This window comes from Pseudorasbora parva, chromosome 22 (assembly GCF_024679245.1).
Source record: "Pseudorasbora parva isolate DD20220531a chromosome 22, ASM2467924v1, whole genome shotgun sequence".
Taxonomy (NCBI): Eukaryota; Metazoa; Chordata; class Actinopteri; order Cypriniformes; family Gobionidae; genus Pseudorasbora; species Pseudorasbora parva.
Genome location: NC_090193.1, coordinates 35,310,312 through 35,329,829, shown reverse-complemented (window position 1 = coordinate 35,329,829; position 19,518 = coordinate 35,310,312). Strand labels below are relative to the sequence as shown.

General features: G+C 38.1%; 1 protein-coding gene across 1 annotated transcript in view; it reads right to left on the bottom strand.

The window, feature by feature from the left end:
* The window catches only part of cdk18 (cyclin dependent kinase 18), a 79,557-nt gene that overhangs the window by 15,240 nt on the left and 44,799 nt on the right, over nucleotides 1-19,518 (bottom strand). The window contains exons 3-6 of the mRNA XM_067430891.1: nucleotides 9,779-9,906; nucleotides 7,038-7,163; nucleotides 3,806-3,862; nucleotides 1,145-1,259 (exon numbers count right to left, since the gene is read on the bottom strand). Coding sequence (XP_067286992.1) covers nucleotides 1,145-1,259; nucleotides 3,806-3,862; nucleotides 7,038-7,163; nucleotides 9,779-9,906 — 426 coding nt within the window. The remainder of the gene's footprint in view (nucleotides 1-1,144; nucleotides 1,260-3,805; nucleotides 3,863-7,037; nucleotides 7,164-9,778; nucleotides 9,907-19,518) is intronic.

Below are 19,518 nucleotides of genomic sequence, written 5' to 3'. Positions count from 1 at the left end.
TCACGTGCCCCTGTTAGCACTTTCGGTGGTGGACAGGAGTCAGCATGGGCACTCGACTGGTCTTTGGCTATGCAGCCCCAGACACAATAAACTGCGATGCACTGTGTATTCTGACACCTTTCTATCAGAACCAGCATTAACTTCTTGAGCAATCTGAGCTCCAGTATGTTTGATCAGACCACACGGGCCAGCCTTCGCTCCCCACGTGCATCAATGAGCCTTGGCCGCCCATGACCCTGTTGCCGGTTCAACATTGTTCCTTCCTTGGAGCACTTTTGACAGATACTGACCACTGCAGACCGGGAACACCCCACCAAAGGTGCAGTTTTGGAGATCTAGCCATCACAATTTGGCCCTTGTCAAACTCGCTCAAATCCTTACGCTTGCCCATTTTTCCTACTTCTGACACATTAACATTTGAGGACAAAAGTTCACTTGCTGCCTAATATATCCCGCCCACTAACAGGAGCCGTGATGAAGAGATAATCAGTGTTATTCACTTCACCCGTCAGTTATAATGCTGTATACAGTATATTGTATGTGTATATATGTGTGCGTATGTATAAATGCTCACAAATCAACAAAACGACTTAGAACTAATCAAATGCATATATTTAATATCTATGTCTTATTACTTGATATAATTTTTTTAATGTATAATTTATTTTACTTAACTAATTTGTGATTAAATGAATTTATAATCTACCCCTCTTTAATTAATATTTTAATGCAACAAAAAACGATTAAAGATTAAAGGGAGAATGAACTGACATTTGTCCCCTGCTTACATCAGATTTTTGTCCTGAATCCTAGAGCTACAAAAGAATGGACCTCCTGTGACATGTTTTGTAAAGCAATGCATCGTGGTGTTTTGTTATCCCCTTCGCCTGTGTGCGTCCTCTCCAGCGTGAGCTGCATTAGATGTGTGCGGCAGCCACTGGGGGGCAGCCTTGCTTTACATCAGCATCTTCCATTAGCAACCCCTCTCACGTACACCATCTCATTTAGATGGAGTGATTCAGGGTGGTTGAAGAAGACGCCTGTGGCTCGCTAGTTTAGAATGTATACTCTTCGTGACAATCTGGCTTTTGAACAACTGGGAGCTCGAAATCGTAGTTGTTTCTGTGTGAGAGAAGGACGCTACCTTCCCGTATGGCCGTGCACGGGGCGCCCTCTTCATGCTCGAGACGAATCTCTTTCAGAGCCACCAGGTTCTCTGTGAGTTTGCTGCGACCCTTGAATACCGTCGCATATGTGCCCTGTGTGACAGAAAGAAGAAAAAATGTCAGTCTTCTCGGAAACAGAAGATATTCTACACACACACACACACACACACACACACACACACACACATTTTTGTATTCAACATTGTTTTTATTCTTACTCTCTGAAACCATATCAGACCTGCAATCCACTGGATTGGAATATTACAAAGTTTAGTCTGAAACTTAAAAAAACAACAACAAAGATTTATAACTGGTGAGCTGTTACTTTAAAAAGAAAATGGTGAGCGTACCTATATGTTGGCCAGAGCTGAGCATAATTTGTATTATATCAAATTAACATTTGTTAATAGAAAATGTCCTTGTATTTATGAACGTTTCAACATTTCCATAAATAGTGTATCAATGTTTCTTTATCTAAAGGAATATGTAATTTGAGATGGTTAATGAACAGTGTGGTTCAAGATGTGGGCTGTTAAAGCAGCACTAGGTAACTTTTCAACCTTCATAATATATTTTTTAAGACTCTTGTGATGATAAATCGACTTACAATAGGTTGAATGACACGTCTGCCATAGCCTGATGGGGTCTGTATCGTTTTTTATCGTACTTTTAAACTTCGGGTTTCGGGTAGTAACCCGAGAAAAAAAAAGAACTACAAAATTCGACTGCTTTACGGCATATACGTCACTTCCACCAACACACACACTTCCTTACATTCGGACGTGCGAGCCCAACTTTGTTCGTCGGATAATATAGTCATGTCCGAAGCAGCAGAGACAAATAAGAAAGAAAAGGTTTTGTTGGAGGAAAGCAATAAGAGGAAACGAAAAAGTGCTGTGATTAAAGGCAGGACGAGAATCAACATGTGACCAGCGTTTGCTCGTCGGCGTGAGCTGAAGGAGGCGTGCCCGACCGATGCTCTCCTGCTTGTTACGGTGAGCTACCACTCAAACATTGAACTGAAGTATCATATAGATTCTGTAAAACGGTAACCAATAGACTACTATAATGACGCTGGCTTGTAAACGTGAGCATCGTGATTATTTGGCGTTTGAAAAAAATAAAACCCATGAAATTATATTCATATGACATGCTGAAACATATGCCACTGACTGTAACGTTACCTGGGATGAAGACATTTCACACGCGACGCCAGAAGAACTCCTCTTGCAGTGTTCAGGGGAACTGTTAGTGCTGCACCGACCCGCGGGACGCTTTTATGATGTTATTTGGCCCGCACCGCACCACTGTATATATTTTTACAACCCGCCGCGCACCCGCGATCATTAAATAGACATACGGGGTCCGCGGGTTATGGGACGACCCACGCATCACTAGTTCAGGGCTATCAGGGCTGTCATGTCAGCAAATGCACGCGCGATGGCATCCCCTGTTGTAGGATGACAGCTCTTACGACAGTAGTTGAGGACATTATTTTTTCCAAACTGTAGGGGGACCCCGAGAGCAAAAGTAGCCAAGTGGGGCTTTAACTGAAAGGTTTTACACTAAACATTCAAAATGTTTGGGGTTGGTAAGATTTTTTTTTAAATATTTTTGCATTAAGGCTGCATTTATTTGATAGAAATACAATACAATGGTTATATTGTTAAAAATATTTTTACTATTAAAAATATTTGGATTCTCTGAATAGGAATAATTTTTTTGAAATAGAAATCTTTTGTAACATTATACATGTTTGTACTGTCACTTTTGCTTAATTGAATGCATCTTTGCTGAATAAAAATATGAATATCTTTTTTTTTTCTTAACTGACTGACCCCAAAATTATTAATTGTAATGTAAGTGTTAAAGCCTTTGTTAGATCCATGAACTCTACCTCATCATTCACTTAGGAAGACTTATAATAATAATCCTTGTAAATTGATTTGTATAAAAGTGTTAGCGAAATGACATGCATAATAGGATAAGGAATTTTAAATATGATATTACAGATATTTCACTCACAAAGAGCAATTTCTAGCTGATGGAAAGTGTTGGAGCTCAGCTGAGCATAACTAGGAAAACCACATTGCATGAATTTCCATGACTTTTTTCGATTTTATTCATTTCCACGGCTTTTCCAGGCCTAGAAATCCAGCGAGCTGAAAGCACCTTTTAGACGCCAATGAAAACGCTTATAACTGCTGATATAAAGATATGAAACCTGCTTTACTCTTATTTGTTTCTTTATTGAAGAGAATTCACCACAGTCCGTGTCCAGTACTTTTCTAATACTTCAGGTTTTTCCTCACACAGTCATTAGATATGGTATTCCTCAGGGTTGTATGTAGTACATTATTTCTCACAATTTGCAATGAGCATGCTTTGTTGCACTTAATGGAAAATTGACGGGCTAGTCGCAGTACAGCTTTGAGCATATTACAGACTGATGTCTCTTCATGCCAAAAAAAAGCCCATTAAATCAGAATCCACATTCAACACGACTCGTATTCACTGTAATCGCCTGGAGGGAATCTCGTAATGAACACATTTGATTCTTCATTTTGAAGACTGCTGTTTTATGTTCTTAATTTCTGCTATAGCATTTGTTGCCACCCAGGGAAGAGAAAACATCTCACCTCTCCTAGTTTGCCCAACTTCACATAGGTCTCCAATTTCCCAAAGCCAATGTCCGACTGAAAAAGAATGGAATACTGTGTTAGCAAAAAGTTTGTTAAAAACATTTATGAATTGTTTGTTATCCAAGCAGTGCATGAATAAAATGTGTGAAAATAAGCACATTTAAGAGCTAGAACTGAAAGTGTGTGTAAGTATTGTTTAAAGTGGAGTGGAGCGAGCAATGGCTTCTGGTATGGTTCATACGGTAATGTTTGCTATAGCAGTTCTTGCTGCAACACTGTAAATGTGCCTTATGTTGTGTTATTAATCAGTGTATTTTTATAGCTGAGCATGCTTGCCAAGTATAAAAAATGTAGACCGAAATACTAGGCCAACCTGCTCAAACCTGTTGAGTTTTATTTTTGCACAGGATAGCCTATAGTTTAAAAGCAGATGGTTTGATGTAGTTGAAATCAAGGATTGATATATAGTGGAAAAGTCGGGTTCTGGATGTTGAAATTCTCATCAATCCATTTTCGTTCTTTTCAGTACTCAATATATAATTTTATCACACACTGTAAACCTTAAGGGTCAAAATAATTAATTGGTTTGAGTAGGACAAACTTAAAGGAAGTGTATGTAAGATTGTGGCCAAAACTGGTACTGCAATCACTGTCTCCCCCCCCCCCCCCCCCCCCCCCCTGCCTCCAGGTTGCCAGATATACTGCAGGATCAGCAGGAACGTTTGTATCTGCAGCTGTGGTAACTAGAGCAGATCTGGCAACCCGGATGACCAAACACTACTGACCTTGTGATTGGTCGATCGGTGGAGGGCGGAGCTTCAGGCCAAAACACAACATATCAACATCAGTTGAGGGCTGCAACAACAACTTTTAAATGACAATATCCTGGCCGGACTACTGTTGTCAGTGATATAAATATTTGAAATTAACATGATTTCTTAATGTCTAGTGACATATTAGGGCAATTTTATGATTTATTGAAATATGTTTCTTACATACAGTTCCTTTAAAGTAAACAAATTAGTTCAGTCAGATGATCTTTCATGAGTATTTTGCACTTTCTTTTTCTTTTTAAAGTTTACAGAACTGATATATTTAAGTAAACACAACTGTTTCATTTAAGTTTTAATAAACTTTCTCTTTTAATTTAGGCTAACTTAAATTTTTAACTGAAACTAGGCTGGCATTTCTGTTTCCCAGCATGCTTTGCTCATGGAACTCGAAAGGGAGAGTAAAAGGTAAAATTAAGCGTTATATATTGTGCAAGATTAACGTTAGGGCTGCACGATTAATCGAAATCGAACCGCAATCGCGATTTGGCTTGTGTGCGATTATGAAATCTCAAAGGCTGCGATTTTAATTAAATAAATTAATGCCCAGTGTGTTAGCGAAGAGCGGCTCTGTGATAAACGCTGCTCCGTCTGAAAGACTGCGAGTCGCTTATAACGTACGTTTGAAAAAGCAACACGAGCCAAACCTCTTCACAAACTAGTGAAGCGTTCATAAACTATCGGTTCTATATATCGGGTTTTCGGCAAATAAACATCCAAATAATCGGTATCGGTATCGGTTATAAAAAATCAATATCGGTCGATCACTAATTGATATCACAGATAAACCACACACACACACACACACACACACACACACACACATGTTGGTCTATGTGGTTTACAGGGACTCTCCATAGGCGTAATGGTTTTTATACCGTACAAACCGTATTTTCTATCCCCTTACACTGCCCCTGCCCCTAAACCTACCCATCACAGGAAACATTCTGCATTTTTACTTTCTCAAAAAAACATCATTTAGTATGTTTTTAAGGCCATTTGAATTATGAGGACATTTGATATGTCCTCATAAACCACATTTATAGTGTAATACCAGTGTAATACCCATGTAGTTATACAAATTTGTGTCCTCATAAACCACATAAACAGGCTCACACACACACACACACACACACACACACACACACACACACACACACACACACACACACACACACACACACACACACACACACACACACACACACACACACACACACACAATATATATCTTTTTTTTTTTTTTTTTTTTTTTACAATAACTCCTTAGGCTTAGACCTTTCTAATGTTTTTAGTCAATGGCTGTCTGCATATTAATAGGTAACCCAGCAGTTTTCTGTAAAATATTAGAATAATAATAATAATAATTAGTATTAGTATTATATTGTTATATTTATTCTGACATACTGTTTTTTATTTGTAATTATGAAAATTTTATTGTAATTGTAATATTTCTTATTTTTAAAAATATTTTTAGCAGTAATAATAATCATAATAATTATTATTAGTCACATTAATATAAAAACACAAAATGTTATATACACAAACTTTTCATTTGTAAAAAATAATAACAATAATCGCATTTTAAATCGCAATCGCAATTTTACCCAGAATAATCGCAATTATATATTTTCCCCAAATCGTGCAGCCCTAATTACAGTTAAGTGGCAGATTTAGTAGTGCGTAATGCTTTATGCTAATTTGGAAGAGTTTCTGTTATTTTTTGGAGTGTTACCGTCATGGTGACAAGTTGGTTTATATTTTGTCGGGTAAATAAACAAGGCCTCTGCACACTATTGCATGTCTATGATTCCAAAAAATGTAGTTAGGAAGTTCTCATGGTTTTGTAACAGATTTGTTGTTGGCTAGCTTTATCTAGCTAATTCAATGAATGCTAACTTGTTAATTGGCAACACAAAACTTTGATGGCATTTGCATAGCATATGAATTACTGAATGAGTATGGCCATTTTGAACATTTAACATATAGCTGTTTTCAAACCAAGCTCATCACTCAACCCCCCCCCCCCCCCCCCACACACACACACATTATATAAATGACGCTTTAGTATTTACTCTCCCTTTTGAGTATCATTGTAAAGCATGCTGTGAAATATGAATCCCAGGTTCAGTTTAATTTCAATTTAAGTTTGTATAAAATAAAATAAAAACCTTTCATAAAATTCAAAACAATGAAACAAATCAGATTACTTAAAATGTGTGAATTAGTATTAAAAAAAACTTTCTAAATACTCATGAATCAATTTGTTACTCAAACCAATGAATTATTATTGTGTGAGTGTTAGGCTTACTCTAGATATTAGTAATAGCTTAGACTATGACACATCATTCTTTAGACTTCTAACTAATCATCTGTGTGAGTTTAGTTTGGTTACTAACCAGTGAGGCTCTTCTGGACATGCGGCTGAGAGGTTTGCATGGCGGAGTGCTTTCCATCTGTAACTTCTTCAGAAACTCTGGCGGGAGACGAATATCCATGGGCAGAGACATCCTTTTAGTTACATCCTGCACACACATCAAAGAGCTGTCAGCTATTAGTGTTCAGCTTGCACACATAAAAACACAGCGAGTCAAGGTGAATATGACAGCTTTCTCCACTGCGCAACACAACTCTACGCCTATAGGCAGAGCTGACTATTCTTACCAGGACGAACTCGGCATGACAATGAGAAAACCTGTCACTTTTCTCTAGTGTGAAGACTCTCACTCAATAAAGGATTCTGTGGTGTAATCTCAATACGCAGAGGCAGGGTTGGACAAAATATTGTATAGTGCAGTGAGCTGAAGTATCTCCAACAATCTTCTCGCATTTAAGAAGCTCTGATGGAGTTAGTTCGTAACTCGATTCATCGGCACGGTTAGGCGAAGGCCAAAAATAGCACAGCAATGAGGGGGAATCTTATGTGCTCTGAAAAATGAGAGCATTTCCTGTGATTCCTCCTGTTCTGCCTTGTGGCTGAGTTTGTATGGTCTTGCAATAAAACTAGCGAGTGATTCTCAATAAAACCAGGGAATAAAAAGTCCTCCCTTTCTCCTCGGTGCTCTCCCGTCATGCCCGTGGGAATGAAATAAGGGTGCTTGGTGCAGATAAAAGGTTCGCGAGAGCAGAAAGAAGCCGTCGCATTTAAAAATGGGAGAGGGCATTCATTCCAATTTTCTCCCTGTAGATTCATGGCCACTGAATAAGAAAGCTGACAGCCGAGGCAAAGAACACTCCGAATGCCGAGTCTGTCTTTTGTGGCTCTGGACTAACTTACAGGTAATACTTCCACTCCATTTAATGATGGACTCCATCTTTCTCAAGCGCCTCCAACCGAGGCTTTTCTCTCATACACCCGATATAGAATCAGCGCATGGATGATTATGATAGAATAGAGGAGAAAAACGAGGAAGATGATCAAGGCAGGAGCCTAGTGCAGGCTCTGATTAGTGTGTTCTTGACATTTGACAATCCAGTTGGCATGGTTTATTTTGAATCCTCTTTTCTAGCAGGTAGAGATATTTGTGAGACATATATGACACGGAATTACAGAATCGCACTGAATATTTTTTTAGATTGCACTGAATGAATCACTTTTTTCTCTATTTTTTTTATTAGTAATGATTTGTTTTGTGAAAAGCATTATACAAATACGTATTGAATAATATATTACTTTGCCAAAAAACTGTACAGAGCCCTTAAGGGGAAACAGTGATGGGGGAAAAAAACTATGAAATGGGAGGAAAAAAAAAAATTCCATTCTCTCTCAGAAGTATTGCGTTCCCCCGAGAAACTTTGTGTTCTCTCTCAAAAGTATTGCATTCCCATGAGAAACATTGCGTTCTCTCACAAAATTATTACTTTCCCCCAAGAAATTCTGAATTCTCTCTCAAAAGTATTGCGTTCCCCCGAGAAACATTGTTTTCTCTCTCAAAAATATTGCGTTCCCCTGAGAAATGTTGCGTTCTCTCACAAAAGTATTGCGTTCCCCTGAGAAATGTTGCGTTCTCTCCTCCAAAATTATTGCATTCCCCTGAGAAACCTTCTGTTCTCTCTCAAAATTATTACTTTCCCCCAAGAAATTCTGAATTCTCTCTCAAAAGTATTGCGTTCCTCCGAGAAATGTTGCGTTCTCCAAAATGGTTGTTCCCACAAGATCTTTTTGTTCTTCCTCAAAAGTATTGCATTCCCATGAGAAACATCGTGTTCTCTCACAAAAGTTTAGCATTCCAAATGAAACGTGTTCTCCGACAAAATTGTTGCTCTCCCACAATAAACTTTGTTCTTTTTCAAAAGCATTGCGTTCTCTCTCAAAAGTCTTGCATTCCAAGGGAAACGCTGTGTTCTCCGGCAAAATGTTCACGTTCCCACAAGAAACGTTTTTTTTCTTTCTCAAAAGCATTGCTTTTCACGAGAAGTTGCATTCTCCTCCAAAATGATTGTTCCATGAGAAACATTCAATTCTCTCTCAAAATGATTGTGTTCCCACAAGAAACGTTTTGTTCTCTCACAAAATTATTGCGCTTCCATGAGAAACTTTGTTCTTTTTCAAAAGTATTGCATTCTACGAGAAACTTTGGGTTCTTTCTCTAAAGCATTGCGTTCCACGAGATACATTGAATTCTCCTCCAAAACAATTGCATAATAACTGAGAAACTTTGCATTTGCACCCAAAACATACATTTTGCATTTCTCTTGCAAATCTATTGCATTCCCTTAAGAAATTTTGCATTTGTTCGTTTAAGTGCTGTAATATATTATTTTTTCTGACCTCATAACATTTCCATAACAAAATGGGGAATGCAAACATTCTGTGCAAAGCGTCAAACTGTAATATTTCCTCATCTAATTTTTGGGGGTTCCATAAAACTGAGATTCCCGTAGTAAAGGAGTGTTTTAGGGCAGTCAGACACAAACCTGCCATCTCTTTAGTACTTTTTGTTTTTATTTTACCTGGTCTCACCTTAAAGAGACAAAGCGTTTGATAACTAAGCTTTTGTGCCTCTGGCAAGGACTCGGATAAGATTACAAGCAGAGCTTGTGTTGTTCTGTTAGGATCACTAGGTCTCCATCAAAGCTTCTTGAAAGAGCACTTGGCTGTGCTTTAGCATGGAGAAGGAGGATATGATGCAGTACTCACCTCCATGGAGAATCGGCGGTGCTGGACTTTGTTGCGGTACTGCAGTTGTGTGGGAGACTGAGCCTGGCTGTCTGGAGCCACTGGACTAGGTTGCAGGCTGTGTAGACCCAGATTATTGGGCACCACACCTGTAGGACACAACAATATTTACAGAAATATAGATGACTTCATGCTACTTTATCTTCCAATAGTTTTGAAAATAGCAACAACACTGTAAAAAAATGTGGTTGTTTTTTGTTGGTTTAACTTAAAAAAGTAAGTAACCTGGTTGCCTTAAAATTTTGAGTTTATTAAAATTAAAAATGTGAGTTGATACAATGAAGAATTTGTTTAATAAATAGAAACTCAAAATATTTTTGTATCTGAACCACATAAAAAATTTGATAAATAATGAAAATAGCACACACAATTACCCAATATGCTTACAAAATATTTTAATAATATTTTAAAAAAGGTTGTCGAATCTCAAAAAATGTTCATTGTATTAACTCAAAATTTCAATTTCAATGAACTCAAAATTTTAAGGCAACCAGGTAACTTTTTTCTCAACTTTTTTTCTAAATATTTTTTTTACAGTGAACAGATATAATCATTAGAATGTTCTTAAAACAAATGTGACAATTCATTTCAAATTTTGAATATTTTTTATTAAAACATGGTGACACAGACTGTCAACATTTTTATATTTAAATAATTGTGCATGATTTTTCTACACTGTAAAAAATTATTTAGAAAAAAAGTTACCTGGTTGCCTTAAAATTTTGAGTTAATTGAAATAAAATGTTTAAGTTAATACAATGAACATTTTTTGAGATTCGACAACCTTTATTAAAATATTATTAAAAGATTTTGTAAGCATATTGGGTAATTGTGTGTGTTTTATACCTGATGACGCAGTGAAACATTTTTCTTGATTTATCAAATGTTTTATGTGGTTCAGATACAAAAATATTTTGAGTTTCTATTTAGTAAACAAATTTCCTTCATTGTATCAACTCAATTTTTTTATTTCAATAAACTCAAAATTTTAAGGCAACCAGGTTACTTACTTTTTAAGTTAAACCAACAAAAAACAGCAATAATTTTTTACAGTGTAACAATAATAAAAAAAATTATAGTATTTTGTCTCCTCATGGATATTTATGGAAAAAAAATCAGTTAAGAAGGCCACACAAACTATATACTATTTTTAAAATATTTTTTATTTAGTGTTTTTGTTTAATTGTGCTTAGATTGTCAATAATAATAACAATTAAATCTTAATGATTTAATGATTTAATACATTTATTTGGGATTTTTTGATTATTTCCTTAAAATGAATGTCTAACACCAGAACAAAAACATGTTATTGATCAAAATATGATTATTTTGGATTTGCTGTCTGACTTTGGTTCAGTAGATGGAGCTGATATTGAGAAACCATCCTGCAGTCTCAGTTCATTCAATATTTACAATAAATATTTGACACTGTTCTTGTATCTGATGGTATTGAGTGATAGGTGAGGAAAAAATGCATTTTATGGAAGAATGGACAAAGCAGGGGATTGTAAGCGAGTGCTTCTGAACATGTTGAGCGGATTCACTAGAACAAATCCTTGGTAAATACAGTAAACTTTTCCTTTTTCCAGTTCTGTAGCTTTAATCAAAGCCTATAGGCTGTGTTTTGGTGATCACACTGTGCTTTTTTTAGTTGCTGCTTCTATTACTCTGGAATTTTCAATGGTAACTGAATCATAAGAGTCGTTTGAAGATCCTCAACAATCTCTCGTGCTGCTTTGGAGTGCGAATGAGCCGTAGACGTCCCACCTCTTCTTTGATTAGCCTGCTAACTCGATAACCGTGAGGTCAGATTTGGCATATGCTGATGACGGCATCATTAATCAAGCCCACCGCAGTTAGTGGAGCGATCGCAATTATCGCGCCGAATTTCATGCATTTATGATGTGGCTATCTAAGTGCGTGTCAATCCAGCCACCCCAATTAATAATGTCTGTGTCAACAGACTGTCAGCACAAATCCAATTACGCCCCTATACGGCACGTCCGATAGGGACCCACCGACCCCCTTTGCAAGCGCATGGCAGATGCCCACGGCAGCCTGGCATTATCACTGCCAAACCATGTTTTCGGAGGTGAGGACGAAAATCAAAATGGCTTTTCTGCTCCATCAGTTCAATTTGGATGAGGGGGTTTGAAGGGCCTCTGGAGGCATCAGGGTGGGAGACCCCGGTCCATTTCACAGCGCCGTGCCGGCATAATTGAGATCCACCTCATTATTGGGCCTAGCCCATCACTGAATGAGAATTGCCTGCCAGGCTCATCCATTCTCATTTATTCAGGTCCCATCCTCTCCGGACCGCACAAGTGAACTCTTTATCAGAGCCATTTAGGCGGGAATGCTGCAAAATGCCACATCTGGCAGAGACGGCTGGTCGACGTGGTTGCATTACCCATGGCTGTCTTTATCTTATCTGAGATGATCGCAACAGCTGTTTTACGAGTCCGTCTTATGACTCTGAATATTAGGACTGGGTTGACAATATTGATTAATCAATCCTCATTTCAACAATCTATATTGATTCTTAAATGCTAAGATCGATCTTGGTGTTTTCAGTAACTGCACTAAACCTTAATTTTTCACCTGCCATATAACCTTTGTGCTAGTTACTTTTTATGAAAAGATCTTCTCACATTTCAAATTCTGTACATTTTTTAAATTCAAACAATAAATTCTGTTTTTATGCACTTTAACCCTGTAAAGCCTGACATATGAAATAATAGTCAGATACCCGGTGGGGTCTTCTGCTGTTGTAGCCCATCCGCCTCAAGGTTGTGCGTGTTGTGACTTCACAAATGCTTTGCTGCATACCTCGGTTGTAACGAGTGGTTATTTCAGTCAAAGTTGCTCTTCTATCAGGTTGAATCAGTCGGCCTATTCTCCTCTGACCTCTAGCATCAACAAGGCATTTTCGCCCACAGGACTGCCGCATACTGGATGTTTTTTCCTTTTCACACCATTCTTTGTAAACCCTAGAAATGGTTGTGCGTGTATCCCAGTAACTGAGCTGATTGTGAAATACTCAGACCGGCCCGTCTGGCACCAACAACCATGCCACGCTCAAAATTGCTTAAATCACCTTTCTTTCCCATTCTGACATTCAGTTTGGAGTTCAGGAGATTGTCTTGACCCGGACCACACCCCTAAATGCATTGAAGCAACCGCCATGTGATTGGTTGATTAGATAATTGCATTCATGAGAAATTGAACAGGTGTTCCTAATAACCCTTTAGGTGTATGTGTATATGTGTGTGTGTATGTATATATATTAAATATAAAGATTTTGTTAAATGTAAAGTGCATTATAAATAAAATGTAATAAAATAAAATTATATATCCATACAAATACATTATATATATATAATATAGGAACAGTGAATTTTCTATGAAAACCAGTTCTGTACCTGATATATATCCAAACAAATTGATATTGAATTTGGATTGGAATCGAATTGAATCATGAAATCCGTAAATATCCAGCCATACGGAAGATATGAGCGAATCGGACCCTACAGTCTCTCACCTAATATGACATTTGAATTCCTTGTGGTGCGCCCAGGTTAATATCGACAGCTCTAATCTTACTTGGCATTTGCTGTTGTTCTGAGTTTGTGCAGGGATCAGAATCCCTCCCTCCTGACAGGCCGGAGGGGTATTTGAGTCTTGACCCCAGTGCGTGTGCCGAGGACAGGGTCAGAAATTGGATCTGAGCCGCTTGAGTGACTCGGGCCCCCACCGAACATCAAAGCCCATCTCATCTGATCTGGGCTGACACACAAACTGACCCCCAACATCACACTCTCACTGTACCTCTCTGCTCGGGCTAACAGCGACATGATGAAAGGTAAGAATGACCACCTGCATCGACTCAGTAGCACGGACTGTCACCATGCACAGTCACTGGTTTCTGTGCTGTCGAACTCAGGAGGTAAGATGTGAAGCTTTGAAAATCATCAAAGCTGCATGAGAGTGTGAAAGATCCAATTGTGCGGACGGAGGGAGAGACGTGACTCTCGGGTCATAGACGGGAAATGACAAAGACTGAGACGGATATGCACATTAATACGATTAATAATGGCAACATAATAGGCAATATATAATAGGTATAACCTTTACAAGTGTACTAGTAATAAACATCATAAAATGCCACAGACATGCACACACACACATATATAAAATATTCCTTCCAAAAATTGTGTTTTCCCCCTTGCTGCCAAAAAAGCCTTGACCTGTTGAAGCATGGTCTCCTTTCTTCCATTGCTCTGTGGTCAATTTCTGATGCTCACATGCCCACTGTTGGCGCTTTCGGCGATGGACGGGGGTCAGCATGGGCACCCTGACTGGTCTGCTCAGCCCCATACACAACAAAATGCGATGCACTGTGTATTCTGACACCTTTCTATCAGAACCAGCATTAACTTCTTGAGCAATTTGAGCTACAGGTGCTCGTCTGTTTGATCGGAACACACCGGCCAGCCTTCGCTCCCCACGTGCATCAATGAGCCTTGGCCGCCCATGACCCTGTCACCAGGTTCAACACTGTTCCTTCCTTGGAGCACTTTTGATAGATACTGACCACTGCAGACCGGGAACACCCCACAAGAGCTGCAGTCAGTTTAGCCATCACAATTTGGCCCTTGTCAAACTCACTCAAATCCTTACGCTTGCCCATTTTTCCTGCTTCTAACACATCAACTTTGAGGACAAAATGTTCACTTGCTGCCTAATATATCCCACCCACTAACAGGTGCCGTGATGAAGATAATCAGTGTTATTAATTTCACCTGTCAGTGGTCAAAATATTATGCCTGATCAGTGTATATATAAATATATGTGTGTGTATATTCAGTATATAATCTGTCTGTCTGTCTGTCTGTATGTATGTATGTTATATTACACACACACACACACACACACACACACACACACACACACACACACACACACACACACACACACACACACAGATTATGTATACAACATTTTTTGTTAGATGCGATTAATCAATTTGAAACCTTTGTTACTAAATGAATCAATGTTTCCGAACGAATCGATTCGCAAAATGATTCAGTGACTCATAATAGAATGTATGAACAGAATAAATCTGAATTGTTTTTAAAAAAATACTTTCCTTCCTAAATAAACAGTGTTTTGAACAAATCAGTCCCGTGACAGTCACAAAGTCACCATTATCACAGTCACAGTCAGTCACCTTTCGCCAGCTACCTGTGTCACGAAACCCCCCGCCGCTAATACACTGACAAGAATCTTCATTGTGATGTAGTTTTCTGGTATACATGTTTATTTTTTGTATACTTGTAAGGGTTATTGCTCAGCTTTATGTGTTATATAATCAGCAGAGTGAGCAGACAATTGAAAAACATTTTGGTACATTTGCTAAGCAATATATATATTTTTATATATGCTATTATATATTGTTTGTATACTTGAAAACGGGATTTTGCTAGGAGATCATCATATTTGGGTGACTGGCATTCTCATTGGTTCAAGAAAATCCCTTACATAACTAAAATAGCCTAATCATTATCCCAGTGAAGGATAAGATGTCAGTTCACGAAACCGCTAAACAGTCACTCTAGTATAAATAAAGAGAATAACTGACAGATCGCCCTATTCTCCTTTTTACTCAGTTTCATTTGTTTTGTAGTCTTTCATGCCTCTTCTTTTTATCTTTTTAAACCCCTTTCTAGGTGCACAAAAGATCACTAATGCTCCTTTATGTCAATGACAGCCTTGAAAGCAGGAGTAGGCCTCGCTGGGTGATCAAAAGCCCCGTCTCGCCCCCTCCCTCTTCCAGCATAATGAGACTAACGCTTCAGCCCGTTCTGTTCTTTACTTGGCAAACCTGAGTATCCCCATTAACACGGCGAATTGCGAGGATGAATCATCGATTCCGTCCAGCGATATTTGATGTTTCAGGTAATAAGCATGGCTTAGCACTGGCATATTCAAAGGCTATCATACTTTGGTAATTTGTTTTTTCAATGGAAGATCATTAGTAATAGGATTATAACTGCAGAGCGAACCCCGAAGGCTTTTCATTTTCTCAGCATCAGCGCCACTCAACACATCATATGGCTCCTAGAGATGCATTTATGTAGATGTTTCCTAATGCACCCTCAATTGTGCGATTTCTGATTGGAGGGCGCTAAAGACCTCAACCAATCATATATCCGCTGAGTGCAATAGGGATCTTGAAGTAAAAATCACATTCATTTTCTTCAAACAGAATTCGATTTTTAGTGATAATGACCTGGCATGAGCTCTGAGTTTAAGTGCTGATTGAAGCTTCTTTAAGCTTCTAAAAACCGAATTCACCGTGAAGAACCAAACTACCTTAAATACTAATGAGATTTGTATCATATTTTGATAAACTTTTTTAGCTTGAAATACAGAATGCTGTGATTCATTTCGGAGGCTTTCGTTTCGTTCAAGGCTTATTTTTTGAAAAGAATGAAAGTCTGAGGTCAGTGTTGTGTAGTATACATGTGAGATGTGCATTAAGCTCTTGTATATTGTGAGACATCAAGTGTATGCCAGCATTTACACTGTCTTCGTCTACCCTCAATTTAGTTGTGTCTCGCAACTTTTCTCTCTCGCTGAAATGTTTTTGTTTTTTTTTGATTCCCCTAGCAATCACACACAGCCAGCGTTTTTTCCTCCTCTATTGTTCGGCAGCATGAATCTCAACTTGTCTCTGATGTTTAAATGCATGCTGCCATTTAATTGCTTGTTGCTATGGTGATGCAGACTGTTAACAAAGGCAATGTCGGATCCGGATAACAAGAGATAGCTATTCTGTCTCTCAGGTAGCCATCTGATTCATCAATATTTATATCACATCCTGCTTTTCAGCAGATCTGAAATTCAATAGCAGGTCCCCCACCCAGCCTTAGATGTTTCAACTGTCTCTCTCTCTCTCTCGCTCTCTCGCTCTCTCTCTCTCTCTCTCTCTCTCTCTCTCTCTCTCTCTCTCTCTCTCTCTCTCTCTCTCTCTCTCTCTCTCTCGCGTGCGTGCTTTCTCCATCGTTCTCATATTGATTTAATTGCATTTTATGTTCACACCTGGCCTAGGAATGCAGCGGGGTACAGTTCGTGCTGAAACAGACGCGTTAATGTTTTGCTGTCCTTGATTTGTTAGGATAGAGGTAAATGTCTTCTAGCCCACATATGCTAATTTAAAAGTGAGAAAGTGAGTACAGAGAGGAGCGTTGGAGGGCTGGTTGGTGTTGCATTTCAGTAAACATCAAAAGAATAAAAATGCTGTCATTTACTCATTCTTATGTCGATCCAAACCTGTAGGATGGACTTCCTTCAGTGGAAGCTAGAACAAAAAGTCCTGTCCACTTGAATGTAATTCCAAAACTCCCCAAAAAAGCACCATAAACTATTATTATATGAATCATTATGACTCTTGTGCTATATTACAAGTCATATGATTGCTTTGTGTTATAGTTATTTGGTGAAAATCTTCCATGACAGAAGTAGAGATGCTCATATTTTTCAATGAATGTGATTCAGTGATATTGTTCTCTTACTTAAATATTGGTGTGTTTTCTACATAAAGCTATCATATTTCTTTAGAGGATTTCAAATGTAATTCATGAATCAAACGGCCTACTTTTATGATGCATTTATGGTGCTTCTTTCAGGTTTATATCTCTGTGTACTATGAGTGTACATAAAAATATCTCCATTTTGTTTTTCATGGAGAAAAGAAAGTCCTTTATGGGTTTAGAACAGCATGAGGGTTTTCATTTCATTTTTTGGGTGACCTATCCCTTTAAGGCTTGACTCATTCTAAATATAATGCATTTTCATGCTTCCACACATTTTAATTTAACAATGATTCCTTTCTGATCTGTTCTACTCATGACACACTGTTTTTAATTTGAGCTAGATCTGTCAATTGATTCAAATCAAATGAATCACATACATGAATATTTTTCCTCAGGAAAGTTTCAAGATATTACTTTTCATAAGTTGATTTTTCTAGAGGTCAATCTATTGATTTATCTCAACAATAAATGGTCTATACCTTCCGTGTCGTGTTCTTGCTGTTTTGTCACTTTCACTTGTACTGCTGATAGTCTTAAAGAGACAGTACCATTTTACCACTTATGTAATGCAAATCAATGTAATATGCAGATAGTACAAATGTTGCAAGTAAACAATATAGTTCGCACATTTAACTGACAATCATACATTCTGAATATAAAAATGTATTAAATAGGCTCCTATATTCTGATATTTGGTTTCATTAATATTCGGCGGTTGGTGAATGAGACCGTTATATAGCGCTTTCAAACCCCGGCACAAAGACAGAGCGAACGAGCGAGAGAGGGAGAGGGCGGCAGCGGGCCTTGGTTTCCTTCATTTGCAGATATGAAAAGCGAGGCCCTATCCAGGCTCATCATTTAAATATCACAGTGGCAGCGAGCTCTTTGATCTCCTCTGTGGTAATTGGGGTCGTAGCAGGCGAGTCATTTTCCTCTCGCTTTCTCTTTCTCGTCCTCTTGCGCACTATCGGAGAGATTTTCCTCTCCAGGAAATCCAGCGGCAATATGGACTCCCCACCAATCTTTCATATCCGCCCCGAACCTTCATCTACCTACTGTACGTGTCAAATTACATCCTGGCCTTCTCTAGTGACAAAATCCAGACGCGCCGCAGAAGGTTCGAGCAAATAGCTTGCAGGGCGAGCAAATACAAGGGGATGCGCTCAGGAGATTTGGCTTGCTTTTTTTATTTGAGGTGTCCAAAATAGAGGAAAGATTGCGTTAGCTGGTGAATCTTTGAGATGAAAGCGAAAACTGGTCGACCATCACCACCCTTTATCTCATTTTCACTTTCCTTCTAATTTGTTTTAGCGTTAATATTTTTAGCTGTGCTGCTTTAAAGGGATGAATTTATAAATGCAGACAGGGTTTTACTGTGCTGAAACCATGTTGTTAAACTGTCAGTATGGTAAATGCTCTCATAAAGTTGCATCTCTAAATTTATCCATTTTAAAGCTCCGCTTTTACTGCTTTTGTAACTAATCCACTGTCTTCAACAATAAATTTCAATGCATAATACTGTGGGGGTTGGCAGGGATAGTTTTGAGCAATAAAGGTTATATAGTTGTTTATAGCCCATATATTTGTTGAATGTCTTTCAGTCAAGTCATTCTTGAATTTATTCAGTGCTGTTTTTTAAAAGTTCAGTGTTGATCTATGTACACTTACAAATGGATGGCGTTGTCTCAGGACGAAAGTCATCTCAAGATCCTTGCATTCTGTTCCGTTCTGTCCTATCAAACTGTTTTGAAACACAAGACAACCCTATACGCACACCTTGGCAATACAATCGCCACTGGCTAGTACATTTTTTTGTTTACCCGCCAGACTATTTACTGTAATATACTATTTATACTGATGTAGATTCCACCAAATCATCTTTGTATAATGGCACAGCTTTTTAAATATCTGAACATACATTCCTAACATCAGTCAATCAATCATTAGTAATTACTAATTAGTAACTACTTTAGTAATTAGAACTAAAACTTGGCAACCATGTATGAATACATTGATACATTGAAGGTGATAGATAATAGTAATTAATATTAAAAGATACTACTACTACTACTACTATATAGTAGTAGTAGTATATATAGCTAG